Source organism: Gambusia affinis, linkage group LG15 (genome assembly GCF_019740435.1).
Source record: "Gambusia affinis linkage group LG15, SWU_Gaff_1.0, whole genome shotgun sequence".
In the NCBI taxonomy this organism is placed as follows: domain Eukaryota; kingdom Metazoa; phylum Chordata; class Actinopteri; order Cyprinodontiformes; family Poeciliidae; genus Gambusia; species Gambusia affinis.
The window spans coordinates 21,677,729-21,701,529 of NC_057882.1; the positions used below are offsets into that span (position 1 = coordinate 21,677,729).

The 23,801-nt window shown below is 38.0% G+C and overlaps 1 protein-coding gene across 2 annotated transcripts in view; it reads right to left on the bottom strand.

The window, feature by feature from the left end:
- Window positions 1-14,894: 14,894 nt before the first annotated feature.
- LOC122845005 (reticulon-4 receptor-like 1) overlaps window positions 14,895-23,801 on the bottom strand; it is a 99,435-nt gene continuing 90,528 nt past the window's right edge. For both annotated transcript variants that reach the window (XM_044140938.1, XM_044140937.1), the window contains 2 exons: window positions 21,361-21,815; window positions 14,895-20,501 (listed from right to left, as the gene is read on the bottom strand). In XM_044140938.1, the coding sequence (XP_043996873.1) occupies window positions 19,605-20,501; window positions 21,361-21,815 (1,352 nt within the window). In that variant the 3' untranslated portion in view covers window positions 14,895-19,604. The remainder of the gene's footprint in view (window positions 20,502-21,360; window positions 21,816-23,801) is intronic.

Genomic DNA, 23,801 nt, shown 5'->3' on the forward strand with positions numbered 1-23,801 from the left:
CAGACTGGAGGGATTTTCCTGACATAGATAGAGAAGGCAATGAATCTTAGAAAGCTGGTGCAGAACAAACGATGGTTGGAATCCACAGAGGAGGATGTGGAGGGAGCCGTACGGCGACACAGATGGGCTGTTGCACCCTCCTCCATTGCTGTTGCTCCTACAGTGTTGAAAGTGTCAGCGGCAAAGACGGTTATCTGAGAGTCACAGGAGGAGGCAGATAAACAGTGGGAGAAGACATGAAGAGGAGAGTGAACAAGGAAAGGAAAAAGCAAAGTGCCAAGCTGAAAGAGAAGGAGGAACCATGAGGAGTGTTATGGTGGGAGGAAGGAGAGGAACAGCGGGAGGGATAAACACTTTGAATGTGAATTGTAGGCATCTGGCAGCAAAGGAGAGGGAGGTGGAGACGGAGATGTGAGACATAAGAGGTGACAGAGTTAGGGAGTGGATGAGTGTGACACAAGAAGACAGAATGATGAGGGGAACAAGGAGCATGAATAGTTTGAAAGAGGAAAAGGAAAGCAGGAAGGAAGGTGGGGCAGATGAGGTGCAAATACAGTGTAATCCAGATGAATCAGGATAGCTGTCTGGTTTATTTTGTTCACGGGTGTAACTGCTTGGATGGTGCTGGCCATGTTTGTGTGGTTGGGACAAACGAGGAATGCAGGAGGCACAGAGTGAAAAGTGACAAATCCTGTCAATTCGCAGTCCTCCCACATAATCAGCTGACAACTCCTCCGTCCACCAAAAAACAATACGGCTTTCACAGACACACTCTGAGTGACAATGGGTGTTGGATTCCTTTTTCTTTCTGTGTGTGGGGACAAGTTATTGAGAAATATCTTATGCACCCAGAGAAATCCTTCATTGATAATTTGTCAGTCATTTGTGGATGTTAAAGTAATTCAAGACAGCACTGACAGCAAACTCTGTTGCATCCAAACTGGTGAAATATCTAAACACATCAGAGCTTCAGGTACAAGGTGTCTCCTGTTCCTCCTCTCCCTGATCGCTCATATTGACACAGTATATATGTATCTTTGTTCTTAGCACAATCCCTGGCTGTTCTTCTTTCTGTTTTGTTTTTTATTAGTTTTAAAATAGTATCACTAATTGGTATTAAAATGTATTAAAGGTTGCTCATTAGTCTCTTTATCCAGCTCTTGTCCTGCATTTGAGATGTCTAATGATTTATATTGAACATTTTTTGAAGGTAAATTTGAGTTTTTATGAAGTGACAAAATTCATCCTTTCAAAATACTCCCAAGCATTACCCTTCTTCAGACTAAATTAAGATCATGTCAGGATGTCAAAAAAACACTCGGTTGCTGTGAATTTGTAAAATTTGTTTGAAATGACATTTTTATCTAATGCTTTATTGGCTATTGTAACAGAAAGCTACCACTGCTGACATCACTTCTGTGCTAGAAATCTGCAAAACTTATTCTAAACATGGGAGGATATGGGACCTTCACCAGTTTCAGCGTTGATGTGGAGAACGAAACATCAGTATTTTCATTAGGAAATGCTCGGGAGGTTTTTTATTGTTTTTTTTTTTTTTTTCACTAAAGCTGCTGCTTCCATTTAAAACCATGTCTGAATATTCATTGCTAGTGTACAAAAATGTAAAAGAATCAACAGATTTTATAAACACAAACCTATAGAATTAGGAACGTCTCATTTGTTTTATGAATAACATGCAAGCACAAACGGAGATAAATATGCAGCTTGTCTGACCTGACCCACATTCCTGACACCGAACTAATCTGAAGCTTTTACTGGTTGAAAAAATTCAAATATTGCAAGCAGGGTAATTTTTTACAATGCCACCTCTGCATGTAAATAGATGCCCAGCTCTGTGAACTAAGTCCATAAACAAACTGATAAGTGCTAATGCATGCTAACATTTATCACTCTAAATGTGCACTCATTGGAGTACGGGTTAGTTCCCCTCCTATCAACACTTATTTTTAAAAATATATATCATGGCTTACATCTCTGCAAAAACACGTGTCACATAAACATAATGGGAACTCACCTGTATCAGGTTTGTCTTGAAATATTAAATCAACAGACACTTATAAAAGAACAAAACCTTTTTTTGTTGTTGTTGCTAAAGTCAGGGTGCAGACTGTAAGGTATTTGTTTTTGTCCCAAGTGTCCTAGACTCATAAAAACACATTAAATCATGATGGATTGGGGGAACTCACAGCAGGAGTCAGATAAACAGGTTGAGGTTATGAAGAGCAGAGACAAATAAGGATGAGAATGACAAAGACATCTTTTGTTCCGCTTTTGTTTTCCACTCCTGCTTTCACATTGTTTTGCCGCCATTATGTGAGCACTCTTTCTTCTTCTGACATATTCAAAAGCTCCAGGCAAATGCCACCTACACTTAAGTTATTGTTCGTTCTCCCATTCATTCTCTCTATGTGGGTTTAATTTTCAAAACACTCACTGTTTAATTAATAGGAGCTTTAATTGACAGCTGTAAGCTGTCGATTGTGGCTGATCTTCTTGAGGAGATCAGGCACAACTGAGAAATATAAAGAAGAAAAATCCCCAATTAAACTTTGCATTTCTAAAGTTATAACATTTACCCTACATTCAAGACCCTAAAAATGACTTTTCTCAGAAATAATATTTAAAGCTAAAAGTTTCTGACAACATCTGAAATTTTAGCCTTTGAATGAATTCTAAAAGCAGAATCATGTCACTCAGTCCGACTGACTGTATAATTTATTTATGTTCAACACATGCAGGGACTGTTACATAAAACCATCACTTGTCAGTCACACATAGGAAACTACAAAGTGTGGGATGATGAAATCCCTGCAGACCATAGGAAAGTATACTATGGGACAGATGCTGTTAAAACAAATGTTCCATGTAATAGTAAAAAAAGACTGTTAAGACCAAATTATGTTCCTGACCGCATTTGATATCTGTAACCTTATTCAAAAAGGTGATTATGAAGAAGGCATTTGTACAACTCCACATGTAGTTTCTGCAGAAATTGGTGAAAACTGAGAAGTGCAGAGTTTCAACCTCCACTCCAGGCTAAGAGGATTACAGCAGAACATCATCTGCCATCTGAAGCCAGACAAAAGTCCTTTTTGATTTTAAGAAGGACAGTTTCAGTATTGTTTGTCCTGAGGCCAGACTGACCATATTGTGCTCTGGCCTTCTTCACTGTGACAGCTCTCCACTTTTCTTGCTGCTGCAATAGCTGGAGATGTAAGTTTACTGAACTGTATGATTATTTCACTCAATGTGTTCTTACTATTCTGTCTGTCCCAGCATATGAGCTCATGTATTATGAGATTAGCAATAACTGTTGAAATCTAATCAATAGAATTATTTTTATAAAACTGAAAACATAATTCAATTATATAAAAGTACAGTATGTTTGTCATTTAAGCCAAAGAAAAAACCAAAACACAACTAACAAACTATTTCCTTGTCATGTCTTTGTTAATACAATCAAACACAATGCAAATATCCCACTCACCTAAGATCACCAAAGAATTTGCAGTAATTTTGTTTTCGCAGGTATTTTCTGTGGTTTTAACACCTCATTGTTATTATTATACAATTATCAAAGTATGATAATGTAAACAAACTGCGGGTTGTCTACTGGAGCAGCATGCTTCTAATCTGTCCATCATACAAATAAATCTAAAATAGGAATTAGCGCTAAATGATTATGGTCCTCTGTTACAGATTTGAGCTATTCTAAATAAACTTACAATAAAAAACATTAGCCAGCCAATTTCAAACACTGCCATGCTTTTTCCTACGAGTGCAGCTCTGTGTCAGCTCACCCTTTCATCTCCCTACTTAATGTTCATGTTGAGCACAACAGGATGGATTGTTTACCACTCCAAAGATGCTCACAGCATGTTCCTCTGTGTCACATGGATATGAGGGGCATCTCGAAGCTAAAAAACAGCAGGGATGTTTTTCCTCGCTCGCTGAGGCAGTGTGGAGCGGTTGGGGAAACACATTTGATTGGGGAATCCGGACCGGGGCAACACCAGAATCAATACTGAAAGAGGAGGAGCTCTGCTTTGTCTTCAGTGAAAATGACACACACTATTGATACTTTTTGGTATATTCATGCTATTCTTTAATGTTCACACATAACTTGGCAGAACATTGTTTTGGTATAAATAAAATATGATTTTTTTATGTGACTTGTAATGGAAGAAACAACAATTCCATAAATCTCACTGTAAGTAGCCAAGATTTTACCCTCCCACAACTTCACATCATATATGAGAAGAATGAGATTTTCAACATCATACTTCAAATGTGAGAATATGTCTATAACTCTAATTTCTTTTCCAAAACCATCAAAATTTTAAATATGTATTCATATTACTTGTTTATGTTTGTTTATTTATTTATTTTTCTACGGGAAGAAAATAGCTGACAGAAAACCTTTAAACACTCACCTTTGAGTCTTGAATTTTTAGTTTCTCAGCTTCAAAGAGTTTTTTTTAAATACACAAGTCATTGACCTCAAACTATCTGTAACCCACGCCTACCACTAAAATGAACCGCTGCAGGTTACCCAGCATCTGCTGAAAAACGCTTTCTTGTCAAGATGTTCTCAGTAGTTCTAAAGCTGCTTTTGCTGTGAGCACTATGAATTGATTGCTCTTGAGAAGACAGCATCTGTGTTGCCACAGGTATCCAGCAGCTTTAAAGAAAGATAGCTCAGCCTCTGCCAAACTCTGCTAAAAGCAGCGATAGCTTATGCAAACTAATCCGCCAACATTCAACAAAGTAACTCTCAAATACATTTTATGCCTAAACACCAGGTGGAATGGCTCTTTTATTTAATTCATCTCATTGGATTTATTCTCTTTTGTATATTTCTACCTTGCCATCCTCAGATTTGTGATCTATTTAGCTTGGGATAACAATCCGAACGAAACAAACACAGAACAGATTGGAAACATTTACACATATCATGGCAAGGAGATGGGATTATTTACATCTTGAACTGTGGACAACAGCCATGACTCTTTTCCATGTCTCATTTCCCATCAAGTGATAAATAAAGGCCACTGATGGTATAAAATCTTTTTAAAAAGGAGCATTATAGCAGCTGGAGTCAAGATCCCGCAATAGCACTCTTCCCTATATGCATTAGATACAACAGCCTCATACTAAAACAGCTGCTAATCGCCCACGCAATGGGTCATGTAAAACCTCTTCTGCAACAAAACTGGCATTAAAAAAACATGCTACAATGCTGGACTTTCGTCTGTTTCTTCTCAATGCAGAAGTATTTGAGGACAAAGAAATTGCACTTCAACCCACCATATATACATTCTTCATCTGCCAGCTTTGACACATAATCTAATTAAATGCACACAATATACAATTTTGAGTTTATCTATAAACTCAAGCCATTGTTAGTTCAGTTTTCAGTATTTGACATAGTTTAAACCCAGTTAGACAAATGTTCTTATGTGAAAGTGTTCAGCTTAATATAAAGTATTTAATTTATGCGGGTAATTTTGGCTTAATTAATTAAATGCTTTTAATTCAACTTTCTATCACCTGAAGAACATTTCCAGGATTAAAGGACTAATGTCTCAGCCAGATCTAGAGAAACTCATCCATGCGTTTATCTTCAGTCGGATTGATTATTGCAACAGCATCTTCACAGGTCTGATCAACAAATCAATCAAACAGCTGCAGCTGATCCAGAATGCTGCTGCTCGCGTTCTCACTAAAACCAGGAAGATAGAGCACATAACACCGATTTTAAAGTTCTTGCACTGGCTCCCTCAAAGAATAGACTTTAAAATACTGTTGCTAGTTTATAAATCACTGAATGGTTTAGAACCACAATACATTAAAGATCTGCTGCTGTTGTATCAACCTTCCAGAACTCTCAGGTCTTCTGGTTCTGGTTCTGCTCTGCATCCCCAGAACCAGAACCAAACGAGGAGAAGCAGCATTCAGCATCTATGCACCACAAATCTGGAACAAACTTCCAGAAAACTGTAAAACAGCTGAAACTCTGACTTCCTTTAAATCTCAACTAAAAACCCACTTATTTATTTAGAGTTGTATTAGAAATGTAATCAATTACCAATTTAATGATGGAATCTGACTTAATGTTGTGTTTTTATTGTTGATTCTATGCTGCATTGTGTTTTTGTGTTTGATTTGATGTATAGCACTTTGAAATGCCTTGTTGCTGAAATGTGCTATACAAATAAAATTTGATTGATTGATTGATTGATTTAATATCAAAGCTTAGGAAGAAATTTATGTGCCATCAGCTAGTGATCTTTTTCACTGGTTAACCCAGCGTTTGTTGGGTCTACCAACCAATTTCTGTAATTCAAACATTAATCAGCGTGAAAATAATGGAAACAGATGTTCGCTAATGTTCTAGATGTTCTTGACACCTTATTATTACATGCTTTTATTGTTCGTGTGCATCGACACCTTTTATTACATTATTTTCTGTATCTCTGCAGCTCATAAACAAATCATGGAGATACAATAGAAAATAGAAAATACTTTAACACACTTGCTGGTACTCAAAGAGACCGTTATGTTCCTCTAGGAAGTGTTGAAGTGCTGCAACAATAACTGTTCATATGAAGAATCAAAAGCAAGAAATGTAATTTAAAAAAAAACTAAAATAAAAAATAAACAAACTTCAAAACAAGGTTAAGGAAAACCAAACTTAAACACCCAGCAACAGAGATTTACCCTCCTTTTCCCATTTCCAGAGCCGCTATCCAGTCACAAACCTTACCAAAAACAGACTTTCAGATCACTTCAATCTACAAAGTAGACTTTAGTGTAGGGGTGCATCATCTGCTGAAACTCTAAAGGCTTGAAGGTTTTGTGATGTAGTGTTTGAGCTAGAACCACAGCACCTGAGGTTTGCGGCAAGCATTGAGACGTGCGAAGCCACCGCACAGAGGTGATTTACACCTCTGTGGTTTGAACCTCTGTGAGGAGGGGACTAAGCAGATGATGTCCTCAAATCTCCAGAGAAGGACAGACTTATGTCAGGCTGTGCAGGCAGGTCACCACTGCAGAGTGTAACAGGAGACAGCTGGAGAGCTGAATGAAGAATGTGTTGCAAAAATGCTTTGGAGAAATGATCTGTTTTTCTAACTCCTCTTCATGCTGGCAAATAAGTAGCAGCAAATATATTAAAGGAAAAATAATAACATGGCGCTTTAGGTGGGCCTAATCCAGATTAAAATAATTTGTTGTTCTGTTGTATAATTTGTTCAAAACCAAAAGTGCTCTGCAGTTTTGTTTTTTTGTAAAATCTTATGTAATCCAGGGTTTTGGAGGGGCAGAGGTTATTCCTCCAGTCAGCAACGCTACTGGCTTCGATTCTGTCATCTGTTTTAGGAATGTTATTGCAGAGCCGCAATGTCCAAGAGTTATTTCCCCACAGAAACACAAACTATTTCATGACCTTTCACTTTATTCTTTTTTTAAAATTCTCGTACAGTTATCTGACGGACTCGATGATGAAACATTGGTTGGACTTCATCGCTGGTTGGTTGTGGGTGAAATCATTTCTTGTCTCGCTATTATCATCCAAAAGAAAACTTTCTATTTATTTAAATGGCACTTTTTTCTATAAGCCCTTTTGGCTGCCATATAAAAGCTATTTAATAATTTCAATCTATGCAGTCCAGAATTAAATTTGAGTTATATAACTCTAAAGGACACAGTTGGTTTTGCATTTAAATCTCTTCACAGGTTAATTGTTGGAAGAATATAAAGATAACTTCTTTTGTCACTCATAGAATACGTGGTCACATTAACATTTTTTCCACGTTATTTGTTTTGAACTGTAATCAGCTACATATTTTAAATGAATATAAAAGGTTTGCCTAACATCTTTCTTTACTGTCCTTTTCTTATCATAATTACATCTTAGCAGCTGCTGTTCCTTGCTTTTTGCAGCTACAGCTGCAGTCATTGTTAACTTGCAGATTTCTCATGTGCTGATGTTCTTCTCTTTATCACTACATTATACAAACCATGAAATTCCAGGGTTTTTATGTCCATATTTGTTATATTTGTAGTAAATCGTTCTTAGCCAAAGTCATCCATACCAGCGCTCGAAATATCGCAGCGCCTACACTGTCTTCTGTTTCTATATGTGGAGTGAATCCACTGGGTCTGTGTGATGCATGTTTTTGGGTTTTGGAGCTCGGAATCTGATATATTTTGAGTAAATTTATCATTACTCTACTCTCTGCAGAGCTGAGTCTGGTCTAACTTGGGAGTGATGAAATTAGAGTGCAGATAGGCTGATGGTTCAGTGTGTCTCCTGTAGGAATGCTTTCAGCTCACTCAGAGCAGCTAAACACGCAGAATTTCTTTATTTAAAAGCTCATTAGTAAAGAAGCTTTATTGAGTTATGCTAATTGTTTTTAAGGAAGCAGATAAAAATACAACCAAGAGAACTACTATTTGCCTTCACTTTTAATAACTAGCAGGCTGCAGGGTAGCTCAGTCACATATTTAAAACATATTGTTTTTGTATTTATAAGTTCAGTTTAATTTGATTCAGTAGTAACATGACACCTCCTCATGTCTCTTGCTGTGAGCTGTCAGTCAGCTGGGTATGACATTTGGAAAAAGGGAAAATCCATAAACCTTTACATTATTTTAAAATTATGAATTGAGTTGGTCTGAACAATACAGTTCAGATGTTTTGATATCAGAGAAAGAGATTTTCCCTGCAGACCATAAATAACAAAAAAAAAATTTAAAATAACAAACTCTCAGTAGTTGAAGTGAGAGTAAGCACCATGACGAGATCAAAAGAGCTGCATGAGGTTTTCAGAAAGAACATTATAACAGTGTATAAATGTGGGAAAGAATTTAAAGATGTTTCAAAACAATTTACAACCTACAGTTCTCCCATGCAGAAAATATTCTGTAAGTAGAGGATGTTCAAAACAACTGTCTAAGTCTGGCCGTTCCAGCAAGTTCACGGCTGGCCACAAGATGCTGAAAGGAGTCTCCAAAAATCTAAAATGTCTACATGAAACCAATAACAGGCTCTTGTAAATGTTAGCATGAAAATGTATTACTGTACAATCAGAGAGATACAGCACAATTTATTTTTCTGTATTTGCTGTGTACAAAGGGAAACTTTTTACAAAAAAGTTGGCCAGAGGAAACCTCAAGACTAGGACTTCTGAAATAATATGCTTTAGACAGAAGAGTTCACATTTGAATGCAAAAATAAAAAATTGTCATAATAACTGTGAAGCATGGGATTACAGTCATTATAGATTGGGGATGTTTTCCAGGAGCAGGACATGGCCAGCTCTCCATCATAGAGCCCTCCATGAATTCTTTGATGTATTAGATGCTGCATGAGAAATAAATTGAATCGTCTGTAAAAATATTAAAGTTGAGCTAAAACTAGAGCAGTAACACAACAGTACACGTTACTCATGTATTAAGGAGCTCATGTGCCCAGATATAGCAAAAATGTTCCAAATGAAACTTGCCATGTTCAAAATTGAATGTATTGTAAAATACTGATTGCATTCTAAAGGTTTGGTAATAATTATTTAAAAGGGAATTTTATTTTGCAACAATTTTTTTTTACATATCTGATTTTTGTGACATCGCTTTGTTGTATTTTTCAAGAACGTAACTCAGCAAGGTAAAGATATGAAAATGTTATTCTTTAATTGATTGCGACAAAGTATCTGAATCTGAAAAACTGTGTACTTTTACTCAGACAACTTATGTGAATGTTTAAATGTCTTTTTTGTATTTCAGGATTTCCATCTGTATTCCAGTTCCTTCCTTCCGTGGTCAAGTTCTTCAATATTCCAGTAGTGTAGTGGAGTAGAGTAAGACAGAAAATAAGTTTTTGATCCTGAATAGTCTGTGCAGAATTGCAGAATTATAACTGCACAGATTACTGTAACAACAGCTGCACATTTCTTCCTACAAGTAAAACATCGAAGGACATAGAGAGGTCCCAGAGAGGACAGAGAAAAGCTGGTGTCCATTTACTGAGATCCAATTCCCTTGCTACACACACAAGATGAAGAATGATGAATCCAACTGTGTTGCACTACAGCTTGTGCCAGAGTAGGCAAGGACATGAGGTAGCAAGCCAAATCCAGCTTTTTGAGCATTTTACATAACCTTGAGAAAGGGAAGGCTGAATATGTTAAAATTACTGTCCTTTCACAACCTACACTGCCCATATTGTGTCACATTACTGCTGCCCTGGTCAGTGTATTTTATCAAGATTTTATGTCATAGGCCAACACAAAGCAGAGCATGACTGTGAAGTGGTAGAAAATAAAGTCTACTTTTTTTTCTTGAAAAATAATCTGGAAAAGGAGAAGTTCATTTATTTATAGACTCTAAATAAAATCTAGTCATACAAAGGTTTATAAGCTGTAACTTAATTGTCAACCTTCTCAAAAGCATAGACTCTTAGGCCAATGACCTGTCACGACTCCTTACCAGTTGGTGGCGGTAATTCTCCATTCAGTTGGTTGCCAAATATTATTAAATAAGAAATAGAACAATAAGAAGCACAGAATTTCATCGTCTTCTTTCTCAGAGTCGCTATCAGCAGCTGAATGAATCGCCCCCTAAGCTAGGACTCATTTTAAGGCTGTGAATCTTTGAGAATAAGGGGCCTAGATATTTTTTTTTTTTCTGTAAAATAACAAAGTTAAATCATGTAATATTCCATTACCACTTGTTATGTGTTATATGTTGTTCTTTCAAATAATTTCCAACTGAGACGCATTGAAAGTTATGGTGTAAAAACGTGTAAAAGCTGAAGGGTTGTAAATACCTTTGCAAGGCACAGACTTTCTACTCAGTCATTCACAAGACCTTCCCTCAAGTCTCCAGTCAATAAACCAATCATCCATATCCTAGAAAAGAAAAACACTACAAGACTGACAGGCCCTAAATCTTTCCCTTCTGCAAATATGGCCATCTGAATGAAGGTGGTACAGGAGGCAATGTTGCACTCAGACCTGCAGTTCTGGCTGCTGTTCATTGTCTGGCCAGTTTAGAGCCAGCGAGGGGCAGAAGTTCATCCATCTGTTCTGCACTCATCCAAAAATATTGATGATGGTTTTGGCTGCAAAGCCTTGGCTCAGCAAGGTGATAAAAATCCGCTTGTTGGACTGAATCCAGCTCTGCCCCTGGTTGTAGTTTTATGATGTGAAAATACCATGGTTTAACAGAGTGACATCCCTAAGAAAATTCAACATATAAGTCAGAATATTACATAAATATAATTGTACAGCAGAATGCAGTGGAAAATCTGTCCGATAAAGCAATTCAAACAGTTTTGAAACACATAGCATGGTGTAAGCTCACGGTTTCATGCACTGCATGCGCAGACTCTGCAGGATGCCGCACTTTGATCTTTTCTCCGATCTGAAGCAGATATCTGCCTGTAATGAGTGTAATGTAGCCTGATGGAGTTATGGCAGCCAAAAGAGGGTTGGTGTTAAATGACGCTTACAAGAGGGCACTGTGAGCAATGTGAGCTGGTGCATGAGACAAGCAATGTGGTTTAGTGATGGGAATAATAAAATCATTGCTTTCAGGCAATTTCCTGCATTCTTCTGGGGTACAACAGAAATGTGGTGGAAAAAACAAGCATCTACATTTTGGATATTGTGTCTCATAGTTCTAAGGTCCAGCTTATTGTGCAGAAACACAGACAATTTGCTTTTTCAGACTTTGCTTCATTTCCATCATTTCCCTTCCTTTTTCCTGCTTTGCTTTTCTTTTACTGAGCCTCAACTCTTGTGGGATTCACACTGAGAGAAATCAATTTTGCCTGGCCCCTTTGCCTTTGGAAGGGAACACAAGCATATATAAATATTCACATGCGGCTATTTCAGACACTCAGCTTAGGGACTGGATGAGCTGTTCTTGTGTTTGATCATGGAGACTGCGTACATGCGTCTCTGGATGATTTCTCACTTTCCCCTCGCATCCCTCTCTTCTTTAATTTCTTCTTTCCGTAAACTCTCACAGTGCTCTGACTCTTAACACCAGCCTTTTTACCCTTTGATTTTCCTTTCCTCCTGTCAACTTCTGTTTATGTATTTTTTTTTCCTTTATGTTTGTTTCTTTTTTATGCATTTATTCTACCTCTCACCACCCCAGTCATTTATCTTTAGTATTTTCCTCACTCTCCTTTTTGCTTTGTTCTTATTTCTCTCTTTACTCACTTTGCTATTCCCTTTGTCCAAACATTTTATTTATTATATGTCACATTCATCCCATTTTTCTTTCTTGCTTACCTTTCTTCTTCTGCATTTATGGCTTCACTGGCTTCCAAATCTTCATTGTTTTTTTTTCTTGCAGGTTTAAGGTGGCTTTTTTATCACCTATTTTTGAGATTTTTCTTTCTTTTTTCTGTTGTTGTCTTTCTTCTTGTCAGTCTTTCCTTAACAATTCTATTTTACTTATGATTGTTAATAAGAAAACATTCAAAGTTCAAAGTGTTATTTATGAGTCTTATTGCTTACATATAAACAGCAATAATTTTTCTTTTTAGGAATCATCAGCTGTTTAATATGATGTATTAAATGAGATCTACAGAAGAAAAAGAGAGGAACAAACAATCTTTTGCAAAATGTTCAGGCTACTTGATCTAACATGATTTATTATAGTAATGGAACCATAAGCAATATTGTTCCCCAGAGCCTGAGCAGTTATACCATCACATTCCTGGTCACTGGGGTATTTTAACATGTAAACAACATCAGAACAACAACTTTATATAATGTCTTTATATTTAGAGACATCATGAGAAATCTGCTGGTGAATGAAATCAGGAGATTTTTCTCTTGATCTGCCCTGGCAGGTGATCAGCCAGCTGGAAACTCAGCCATCCATTATTCTTTCCTGTCAGTGAACACACCATTCAAATCACTGCCAGGTCACAGTGAGAACAAAACTAGTTGGTGTAAAGGCTGTTCCTAAGTAAAGAAGACTTTAATTTAGATATTTACAGTGACGAATAATAGCACCACTAGAAGAATCACCAATAGTGCAGAAGGTACTTAAATGGATGTACCAAAATGGATCTGTAGAAATGCTTAGCTATTTTTTAGTCATTGTATAGTTAACATTGTGGACAGTGGAGCTCCTGTTATGCTGTTAGAAAACTAACAAGCAAAGGTAAAATATATTTCTTATTAATCAATATCCTGATTTTATACTACTTTGCAATGCTCTGCCTGGGAAATTAAATAATCTCTATAGCGGTCTTAATCATGCTCTCAATGGCACCAAGTGTTTATTTTGAGAATGCAACAGCAGACAGGTGAAGTAAAGGCAGACTCTCTACCATCCTGCTGAAGACAGCTGCAGTAAAGCTCTGGCAAAGCATCACAGAAAAAGAAAGTAGTTCTTTGATGATCAATGGCTTCCAGCCTTCAGACAGTTGGCTCCAAAGGAAACTTTTAACATGTCAGAAACATTGTCTATAAAGTTGTTGAGTCAATCCAAGTCTACCAAGAGATAGCTGCTCATTTTAAAGCATGATGATGCCTGCACACCTTTACCAGTACAAATGCAAATATAATCAGTTCACACAATGTTATTTCGACACTTATTTTGAGCAATTACTTGTAAGTCAATAATAAAACTCTTCAGTCTCTAACCTCTTTTTCTCGATTTGATCTTTCCTGGATGTTTGTGTGACCCTTCTGTAATAAATGTTTTAAAACATTTTCTGTGCTTGGTTGAGTCATTTGTTCCCCTGAGAGTATTTAAATTAAAATATTAAATCATTTAAAAATTATTTTTTGCATTCTGTTGGTTTTATCTTTAATTTTAAAATGTGTATGATTGCAAACATTTGGGTGTGATAAATAGTAAAATTCCCAAGGAGAGTAAATACTTTTCATGCATTTAGTAAAGAGTTCCTGTAAACATTACTGTGAGTCAGACCTGCATACGGGACAGTGACATAAGTTACACCATCTTTTTTTATTTATTTTTTTGTAAATGTCTGTTTAGAAAATTACCTGCATGCTTTAAAAATTTTAAAGCTAATTATGATTTATTTTTATGCGTATTTATTTTTACTAATGAGTGTAAGTTGCACAGCTTGCTCTGGTCAGAGACTCACCCAGACTCACCAAGCACTGCCCTGCTAGATTCGCTTCCTGTCCCCCAGCTGCTGCTGGTCTGTTTGGCACTGATAACTACTTCACACACTTCTTCCACAGATAACTGCACCCCTCTGTCTTTTTGTCCTCACTCATTCTCCTTCTCTCCCCATTGTCAGCTTTGTTTTACAAACGGAGCAGTGATACTTTCTCAGAGGCGCACCACTTGCACTCTGCAGCCCGACCGGCTGTCAGGCTGGATGTGCTGTGACAGGCGGGCCTACATGGTGGACAAACACATGAATATAAAGCATGAGGAAACAATCACATCCCAGTGCCTTATGCGACCTTACCTTGACCTGACATGAGACACCGCCCTTTAATCGTCACAACTGATACACCTCGACAGGCGTGTGTATTATGTGAGTGTGTGTGTCCTGACAGTTGCTTTGATGCATATTTCATATGAGGCTGCTAAGTGTGTGGCCAAAAGTAGGACATGAGGGGGGCAACATCTATCTTTATTAAATGTGGATGTATTTTTCCTCCTCTGCAGCAGATGAATGCACATATTCAATTATGGGTTTTTTCATTGCCTTTTAGGTTTTGATGATTTTCTTTCTTTTCATTGCCTTATCATGCATCCTCAGGGCTCATTTAGAGGTATGTCTATTAACTACACACTCGGACAGATGCGCATGCTTGCCCGAACAAAAGGAGCCAAACAAACAGAGACCACCTCAGCCGTTTGAGGACACTATCTGTTTAATGTTATTTATAAACAGCTTCAGTCTGGCATTGTTTGATAACCACATAGAAAACATTTGGGCTCCACAAAGGAAGAGAGAAAAATAATACACAAATATGTGTGCGTGTCTCTGTGTGTGCTTATTGAAAAGAGAGAATGGCGGCACAGGAAGATGAGAAGGGAAAGAGAAACGAGGAGGAAAGATGGAGAAAGAGGATGACGAATAGAAAGTAAGGAAAAAGATAAGGAAGAAAAGCACATAGGACACTGCAGTGTGCTGTTTATCTTGAGTTACTCAGCAAATCAAAAAGACTGAAAGCCCCCCTGGAACCCCCCACACAAAAAAAAAAACAATTATAAGAATATTAAAAAAATAACAAAGTTCCAGCCTTCAGCTCCCTGTACATTTTTCATGGGAACAAGTGAGAAGCAACAGAGTCTCACTTCTCCACTTCTCTCTATTTTTCTCATTTTTGTTTTATTATAAAAGTCATTCTCACAGGAATAAACAGACACAATTTACATCACCTCTTGGTTTACAGCAGCACAAACAAAGTTCACTGGTATAGGGACTTATAATCCTATTTGCCAGGACAGTGACACTATAGTGACAGGCTGCCCAATGTTCCCGACATCGAGATAGGTAGACACGAAAAGGTGGGACTCAGCAGGAAACACACACAAGCAGGGGTACAAATATGGCCCCTGCCTCTGGAGTCCAATACGAACCTGTTTGTTTTGGGGTAGTCTGTAAACCGGATCACAATTTGTAGGCTTTTATTTTTTAAATGACCTGTCATAATTGTGTTATGTTTTGATTATAAGTAGAGATGCACCAGTCAGAATTTTGAGGCTTATCTGATCTCCACCTTTGTAAAGCTAAAATCTGACACTGATTTTAGTTCATTCCTGTTTCTAGGTTGATAACGGTGTTTAAGGTGTTTTTTTTTCTAATCTTCCTGCCTAGAGTGATTAACATAATTTACATTTGGAGCACATTTTGTGCTCCAAATGTTAAAAGATTGTTAAAAGATTTGTGATTGTTTTTCAAGCAAAGACAACATATGGTGGCCCTGAAGTGCAAACCACATCAACAAATCCCTAAACACAACTACAAAAGGAAAAATCTGTCCATCCATTATCCAACATGCTTATTCCTTTGTGGGGTCATGAGGAGTGCTGGTACCTTTCTCCAGAGGACACAAATTGAAAAATAACAACATTAACAAAACAGAATAAATAGGTCCCGTGATATGCAGTGGGAAACCTAAGACGTCTCTGATTGGGCGATTCCTCTTTTGACTTTAAAACCGGACATTTTTCTGGTTTTAGCACATTTGTTGAAAATACAAATGTTACCAATGACGCAAATATAGCTACCGAAAAAATTACAGATTTAGTGTCATGATACAAAATACCAGAAAAAACTCAATTTAATGGGTGTTTGATAATGCTGCTACACACTCATTTACAGTAGGTGGCAGTATGCACCTTGAAGGCGTCTATGATCCGCCATTATAAAAAAGAAGAAGAAAACATAGCTACCCATAAACATGAATACTCAGGAGGCTTGTTTTCATGTCTACGTAGCTGCCGCTGTCCAAGAATATTTTGAGTGATTAATTCCCGGTTCTAAAGTTAAAAGTGATATCAACCAATCAGGAATGTCTTAGTTTTCCCACTGAGAATTTCATCTTCTTTTTTGCTAATATTGTTGTGTTTTATTAATTTGTAATTGTGCTTAGTTAATGTCATGTTTTTTTTTTGCATAGGTTGTTGTGTTTTTCAATTTGTAGTTGTGTGTAGTGATTTGTTGAAGCAGTTTGCACTTCAGGGCCAAAGTAAAAAAATAATAATAATGGAGTTCACATTTTAAACTGTGTTTAGCATCAGATATTACCAATTAGTATGACTACCTTGAAAAAACTAAAATCTCTGTGTAAAAGAATGTGAACTACCTTACAGAGATAGTTTTTAGTAAGTTATTCCCTCCATGGCACTCCGGTGTCACTCCACATGTTTATAAAACACAATGAGTGTAACTTATATTAGACCAAACTTTATTCAATGCTACTATCAGCTCATGTTTCTTTAATGGTACTCAGATCATGAGCACAAAGGTATTTTTAAAAGCAAGATTTTAATTTTTACAGATGTACAGTGAAAAGAGACGTGCTGTTTTCCTGATGTGGATGAATTATCTCTGAGGAACAAAAGGATAGAAAAACTGCAGTAACGTTCTTCCTTTTCACCTTCTCCTTTATGCATAGAGCACAAACCAGTACAGATGCACTGATAATAGGTTAGAGTCTATACATCTTCAATACCCACTTACTACCTCTGGCTCACTTGAGGGGGTTTTCATCTGCAGTAGTCAATGGACTCCACCTCCCACCTATTGACTGCTGGGCGACATAAACCAGGAGGTCAATGAGAAAGTACTTCTTTGCAGTTCACTATCGTCAACAACAGTGTAATGTGAAAATCTAGTTGTTAACAGGTTTTTCTTGCTCATTTTTTGTTTGAATTGTTTTTAACCTCAGAAAATAAGTTAAAACTAATGGTTAATTTGACTCATTTTGGGAATTTATTCACCTGGAGTGATGTGACATTTGTCTACAACAGGAAAGACCACTGCTACTGATAATTTAAACAATCCAAACTGTCCCTTTAACTGAGATTTCAAAAAGGCAGCCAAGATAACAGACCAGGGTAGAATATTCAAAAGGATAAAATGAAGCAATTTTTCTGGACTCTGTTCAGACTTTCTGTTATCAGCTGCAAATCAAACTCTCCCTCTTTCAAAAGAAATAATTACAGACGTGTTTAAAGAATTAGTGCTGCTTCTTCGATCTTTGTGCTTTCTCTTATTTTTTGTTCTTGTCTTATTTTTAAAGTTGATCCTGAAAATAGCTAACTTTTGAGTGATCTTTGGAGAGCAAACAGAGCAATAATCAAATTTGAGTTTCCAAATGGCTGGTAGCCTACTGGGGGTACTCAACCTGAAAATTGCCCATTTCCTGTCACATGTCAATTTCTTGGTGCATCTCTACTTATGAGGAGCAGCTAGTTCAACAAAAGACAACAATGCTTTGTTTTGCTGTAGAAAATTATATTATTTGTTTTATCAGTTTCCACCTATTTCAATTGAGTGGTGGAGACATCAGGTGAGCTGCAACAGGATGTCTGGAGAAAAAACAAATGAGAATCCCGGGTTTGAAGTTTGCAGTGAGCTGTGAAGGTGGTTGGTCTTTTTTTATTTTCTGGGAGAAGACCGCCGTCGAACTGGACTGTTATCAAAGGGTATGCTGTATCCCATTGTTTTGTTTTTTTTCATGGGTAATTCTTGGAGAAGAGCACATAGCCTCCACATGTCATAGGGATTTTCTCTCTTCAGACCTAGCAGCGATAAAATCCGACTCTTCAAACAGGCTTGAAGATCAACAAGTCCTTGTTAACAAATCAGAGAAGAGCGATCCGCAAGCTCGTTCATTCGTCACACACTCTGACCTTACTTTTTACTCAACAGAGGCTGATCAAACCTCTGACACAGAATCTGTTTCTTGTGACTGTTTGAATTGAATGGTGCTTTTGAATGACACACAAACCTCCATTGCATTACAGAGAGAAGTGCACATCACTTTCAGTGAATCAGAAGTTTTATGACTGAGACTAAATCCCCTGGTTTTTCTTGGTCTGCAGAGAAGTGCTCAGCCAAGAGAAGTTGGAGAGTGAATGAAATTGTCTCTCGCCTCCAGATGCTGTTCATGGGATAACTGGCTCCCATTAGGCACTCTTTTTATCTAGCTTTGTCGTATCCACATAGCTTTAGAGTATTTATTTTCTTTTTCCACTTTACACCCACAGTTACACAACAGTTTCTCAGAAATATTCACTCACTCTAGGATGCTGAATGAGACCAGTTGGCTTTTAGAATGATTTGTTGGCTTGGACTGGCTTTTAGGTTGGTATGCAAAGTTGAGGACAAATGATAGCTTTCGAATGGACTGCTTTGACGAACTGACAGTTATATTGTTGTGTGACAATTTCAGCTGTATTATTTAGATGCCAAAGTGTACAGATGTGCATTAAAACTGCTGTGAGACGTGGGTGCAGAGCCAATTTGCTGACGGATTGATAGTGATTACAGCTATTATCGCTGAAACTCTTCACAATGACTCATTTTCCTGCCACCAGTGTCTGCGGTACTTTGTTTCTTGATCTTAAGGTGCTGTTGAGTGAGCAAAGAGACAGCTTTAAATGACTGTCTTTGTCCTAGTGTGAGTGACAGATCAAGGCTGTGCTGTGAGAGCACTACTGAGTCAAGAGGGCTAACTGTTTTTTATACTTACTGTGTGCTCTCACTGTAATTTGAATGAATAATTGGTTAATTATTTTATGAGGCTGTACAGTTTTCATGAGTACATAAATTTGATGAAGTGACTGATGCCAAAGAGACAGAAGTTTCCCTGTTGTTTCTATGCTGACATCATCAAAACAGTGGGCTGAGTTGTGCTCCCTGACTTCCATCTTTTGACACATAAGAATCCCTGCATTTTTGCCGCAGGAATACTTCTCAATGTTCCCAAACAGTATCAAGTACACACTTGGTTGTCCACATGTCTCCATAAATAACCAGGACAGGGTGTTGTTGTTTTTTTAGGAGAATTAATAATAAGGTTGCATCATTAGCACATAAGTGTCTGGGTTCTGTTTCAGCGCAGGATCACAAAATAGATTGACAGAAACAGAGCTGATGACAAATAGGGAATAAATGCTGCTGCATGGGATCCAGTGTTATTAGCTCTCTGGACTCCACTTGGTGGACCAACAGAAGTTCTGGGGATGCACTTGTTTCTCCTTCTTGAGGATGCAGACATATCGTATTTACCTCCATCTGGAGAGTAGTCCTTCTCATCCCCCTCCTGAAGTACCTGTACCTCATTGAGCCCCCCTTTTCCCTTGCGGCCCCGGCGGGTACAGTTTTTGCGGCTTCCCTTCGGTGGACGCGGCAGGGGTGAGGGCGAAGGCAAGCTGTACTGGTCCCCATGCGGCAGGTACGGCCGCTGATGATGGTTGTGATGGATTCTGTGGCGGTTTAGGTGGTTTAAAGAGTCTCCATGCTCCATCTCCCCTCCAGAGTTACCTCTTCTGTGACCCTCGTTCAACAAGCAGTTGGGTAGCTCTTCCTTCTTCACCATCTTCATATCCTTTCCTGCCAACTCCGGTGGTGAAACGCAGATCAGAGAGGATGTGGAGCCTCTAAACCTTCGCAGCCAGTCCCAGAGGGATAACGCCTTGCAGTCACATTCCCAGGGATTGTCATTTAGACGCAGGTACTCCAAGGCCGGCAGCTGCATCAGGGTGCCACCAGATAGCTCAGTGATGGAGTTGTTGAACAGGTAGAGCGTGGTGAGACGCCGAAGGTCATGGAAAGCCTGCCGATCAACCCACTGGATTCGGTTCTGGTGCAGAAGAAGTCGGTCCAAGACGCCCAATCCTCGGAAAGTGTTCTGGCGAAGACTCCAAAGCCGATTCCCATGCAGGAAGAGATGACTTAGGTTCAGGAGGTCGATGAATAAATCGTCCTCTAAGAACTCTAATTGGTTATCCTGGAAAATAAGAAAGGAAGAAAGACAAAAAGGGAATCTGAAATTAGTTTTAGTTCATTCATCATTTAGTAGCCTTTATGTTATTTCCAGTAACGAGTAATATTCTTTATTGGAATAAGCTTTGAAATAAGATTTATTTTCAGTAGTCTGCTGACCTCACATGTTATAATAAACATAATATTTTTTTATATTAGGCCACAACATAATTGCTTGTTTTGTAATACAGGTTACATTCACAAACTTGTACATAAATTCCAGGGAAAAGATTAACTCTGCAGGTTTGCAGGATTACTGGTAATCTCTGCAGCTCAAAGAGGCCAGAAAATATCCTGTGCTGTGTTGGAGGTTACTAAAACAATTTGCTGCTTGTCTTTTTGTGCTTGTTTCAGTTTGAGGAGTCAGTAAAAATAAGGTCATGTCAAATAAATTGGTTTGACTTTTTTTAGATTTCATGACAAATTGCATAAAAGTGTAAACATGTATATATGAGCCTGTGACCTGAATCCTGTTATTTCCTAGGTGCTTGATAGATTAAAATGCAGTTTTCCTTTACTAAACAATGTTGGTGATTAAATTATATTTTTAAACACAATGATGAGTATTTTCGTCACAATTTGGAAAATACATTAAACAGTAGTTAGGATAGTGTAACAGAATAGAAAACATAATATCTTAGACATTATGCAATGATGTGTGTATTTGATTATCTTGTTTCTTCCTGGTGCTGCTTTGCATGGTCAAGTTTCTGTGAGTAAATTAACTTATCTGCTGTTAGCATTTTGTTTAATGCACTACAGTATAAGGAATGCAGATGTAACATTTAGCCGTAGAGATAAAAAATTGGCAGTTATCCAAGCACCTGTAGGTAGAGATACTGAAGATTATGTAAACCAGCAAAGATCCCTGGAGGCAGACTGATTAGGCCACAATGGTACAGGTGCAGCGCGTGTAGCCGACCCAGACCCATAAAGGTGTCTGAGGCGACGGCCTTTAGGTGCCGATTATCCCCCAGGTCGAGCTCCTCCAGCCGGTCAAAGCCGTGAAACGTGGATGGCTGTATGTAGGAGAGGTTGTTGGAGTAAAGCCACAGCATGGTGGTGGTGGGCGAAAAGTGGCCGCGGAGCAGCCGCTGGATCTTGTTGTTCTGCAAGAAGACACGCTCACTCTGAGCTGGGATGCCCTCAGGCACGGCATGGAAGTTGTGAGCCTGACAGGAAACGGTGCTAGGTGAAGTGTAGCAGATGCAGTGGCGGGGGCAGGGCATAGAGAGATCCAGGCCCCACAGCACCAGCAGCAACTCCACCCCGCCATAACCTGAGCGAACAAAAGGGAAATAGAGGAGAGTTAATGAAATTCAGACAGCAGAGGTTCTATGATCAGGCGCATCTTGAATGAAACACTCGATAATGTTGGTTTGCAATGATTTAAATGGACACTGTTCAATGCAAAGGAAAGACATACTACTGACATGATTTTCACTCAAAATTTACACAATTCTCAATGGGTTTGCCTACCTTTCCAAAAGTAAAATTCTAAAAAAATATACAAGACATTCCTTGAAAAATATAAATATGCTCCAGAATTAAAATTTTCTTGTGTGGTGGTACAATTATAAGAGAGGTGCATACATCTCTATGTTCACATTCCCTGGAAAAGTCGTGACAGTGCTGCGTACCCGGCTGCCTAACATGCACAGCATTATATCCTTTGGTTATCCTCCAAAACTGACAGAAAATCGATGTTTCCCCTGCTTACAAGTGAACACGCAGCACACCTGTAATGTGTTCCCACAATAAGGGGAAACCAAGAAGAAACGAGGAGGGAGAGCGAAGAAAGGAGGGGTCTGGAAAGGCTTTGGGGCGGGGGGGGCAGAAATGATCTGCAGCAGGCCTCTGAAGTGGGTATTACTTTTCTGATATCAGATTCCCCTCATCTCACTCATTTATTTTTATATTTATTTGATTTTTTTTGCCAGCCTTGGATCATTTCAGTGTTTGATGTTTCTTAGAGCTGGAAATAGAGAGCGAGAGAAGAAAAAAAAAGTGGGTGGAAAGAGCATAGATTGGAGAGGCACTGATCTGGGAGTGAGATCTGGAGAGATTAGAATCCAACCTGAACATCATTTGTCCAGCTCCGTGGGGGCATATGTTGTCCACCCTATTTCATTTGAAACCACAGCACAGATCCTTTTAACAGTTAAAACATATACATGTTTGGTCTTTCTAATAGCACTCAGATTAGTTGGCATTGCATTATATCAATGAGCATCCTCTTAGGGTAGTAAAGGAGATCATGTGACACTAATCGGCAGATGTGATTGACAGAAGCCACAGTGGTACAGTATTAAAGAACAACATGTTCTCAAATGTCAGGAGAGAACTCCTGAGTGTAATCCCGCAAATGCGTGACCTGGAAACATAATGTGTATGCAGCAGTGTTTGTCAGTATGTCTGTGACGAGGCATATGTTGCATTTGACAAATGACCTTTTCCTCAGAAGAAGTTAATAGAAAGACAACAACAGTTGCAGTCTTGACATAATCTTATTGTTTTACCATGTCTTTTTGCCAACATATTTTCAACACTTTTTTATTGCATGATTTAATGAATATTTATTATTTGAGTGGTCGAACAACAACTACTTAATTATTTGTGAGTTTGGACATGCTTATTCTGGAATATTAATGGATTATTTAGAGTCAACAATAAATAATTCCAACAACTAAACTGTTTTGAAACCTTCAGCACATTTATCCGTTTCAGATGTCTATCTGCTGAATATTTCAGTTTAAAGTTTACATAAAACAAAAATATTATATATACACAAACATAAAATAAAGAAACAGTGTTTATACAGAAATCAAAAAAATTTACAGTGAATCAAAATGGTCTCTCATCTTCACATGGTTTGTTTTTCAACCAGCAGCATCAAGTCAGTGATGAGCAAATTTTCATTAACATTTAGTCTCCAGGGTAACCAACTTTTTTATTGCCTTAACTCAAAAAATGCCCCACCAGAGTGGAATATTCTTTTTTACGTCTAAATATTCCTTAAACATCTGGGGTAGAACTTAAAAAGGTCACAATGTGCTGTTTGTTTTGTGTTCATAAGAAGTCTAAATGCTAACCAGAGATAGAAAACGTTTGAATGAATGGGGTTAAAACAGTCCTCCTTATTTATCCTTATTGAAAGTTAAAAAAACCTACTTCCTCGAGCATTTTTAATTTTTTCATGAGATTAGCACAAAAACCATGCTGGATTTTCATGTGGGCCAGTCACTGAAACTCAAATAGCTTGTTA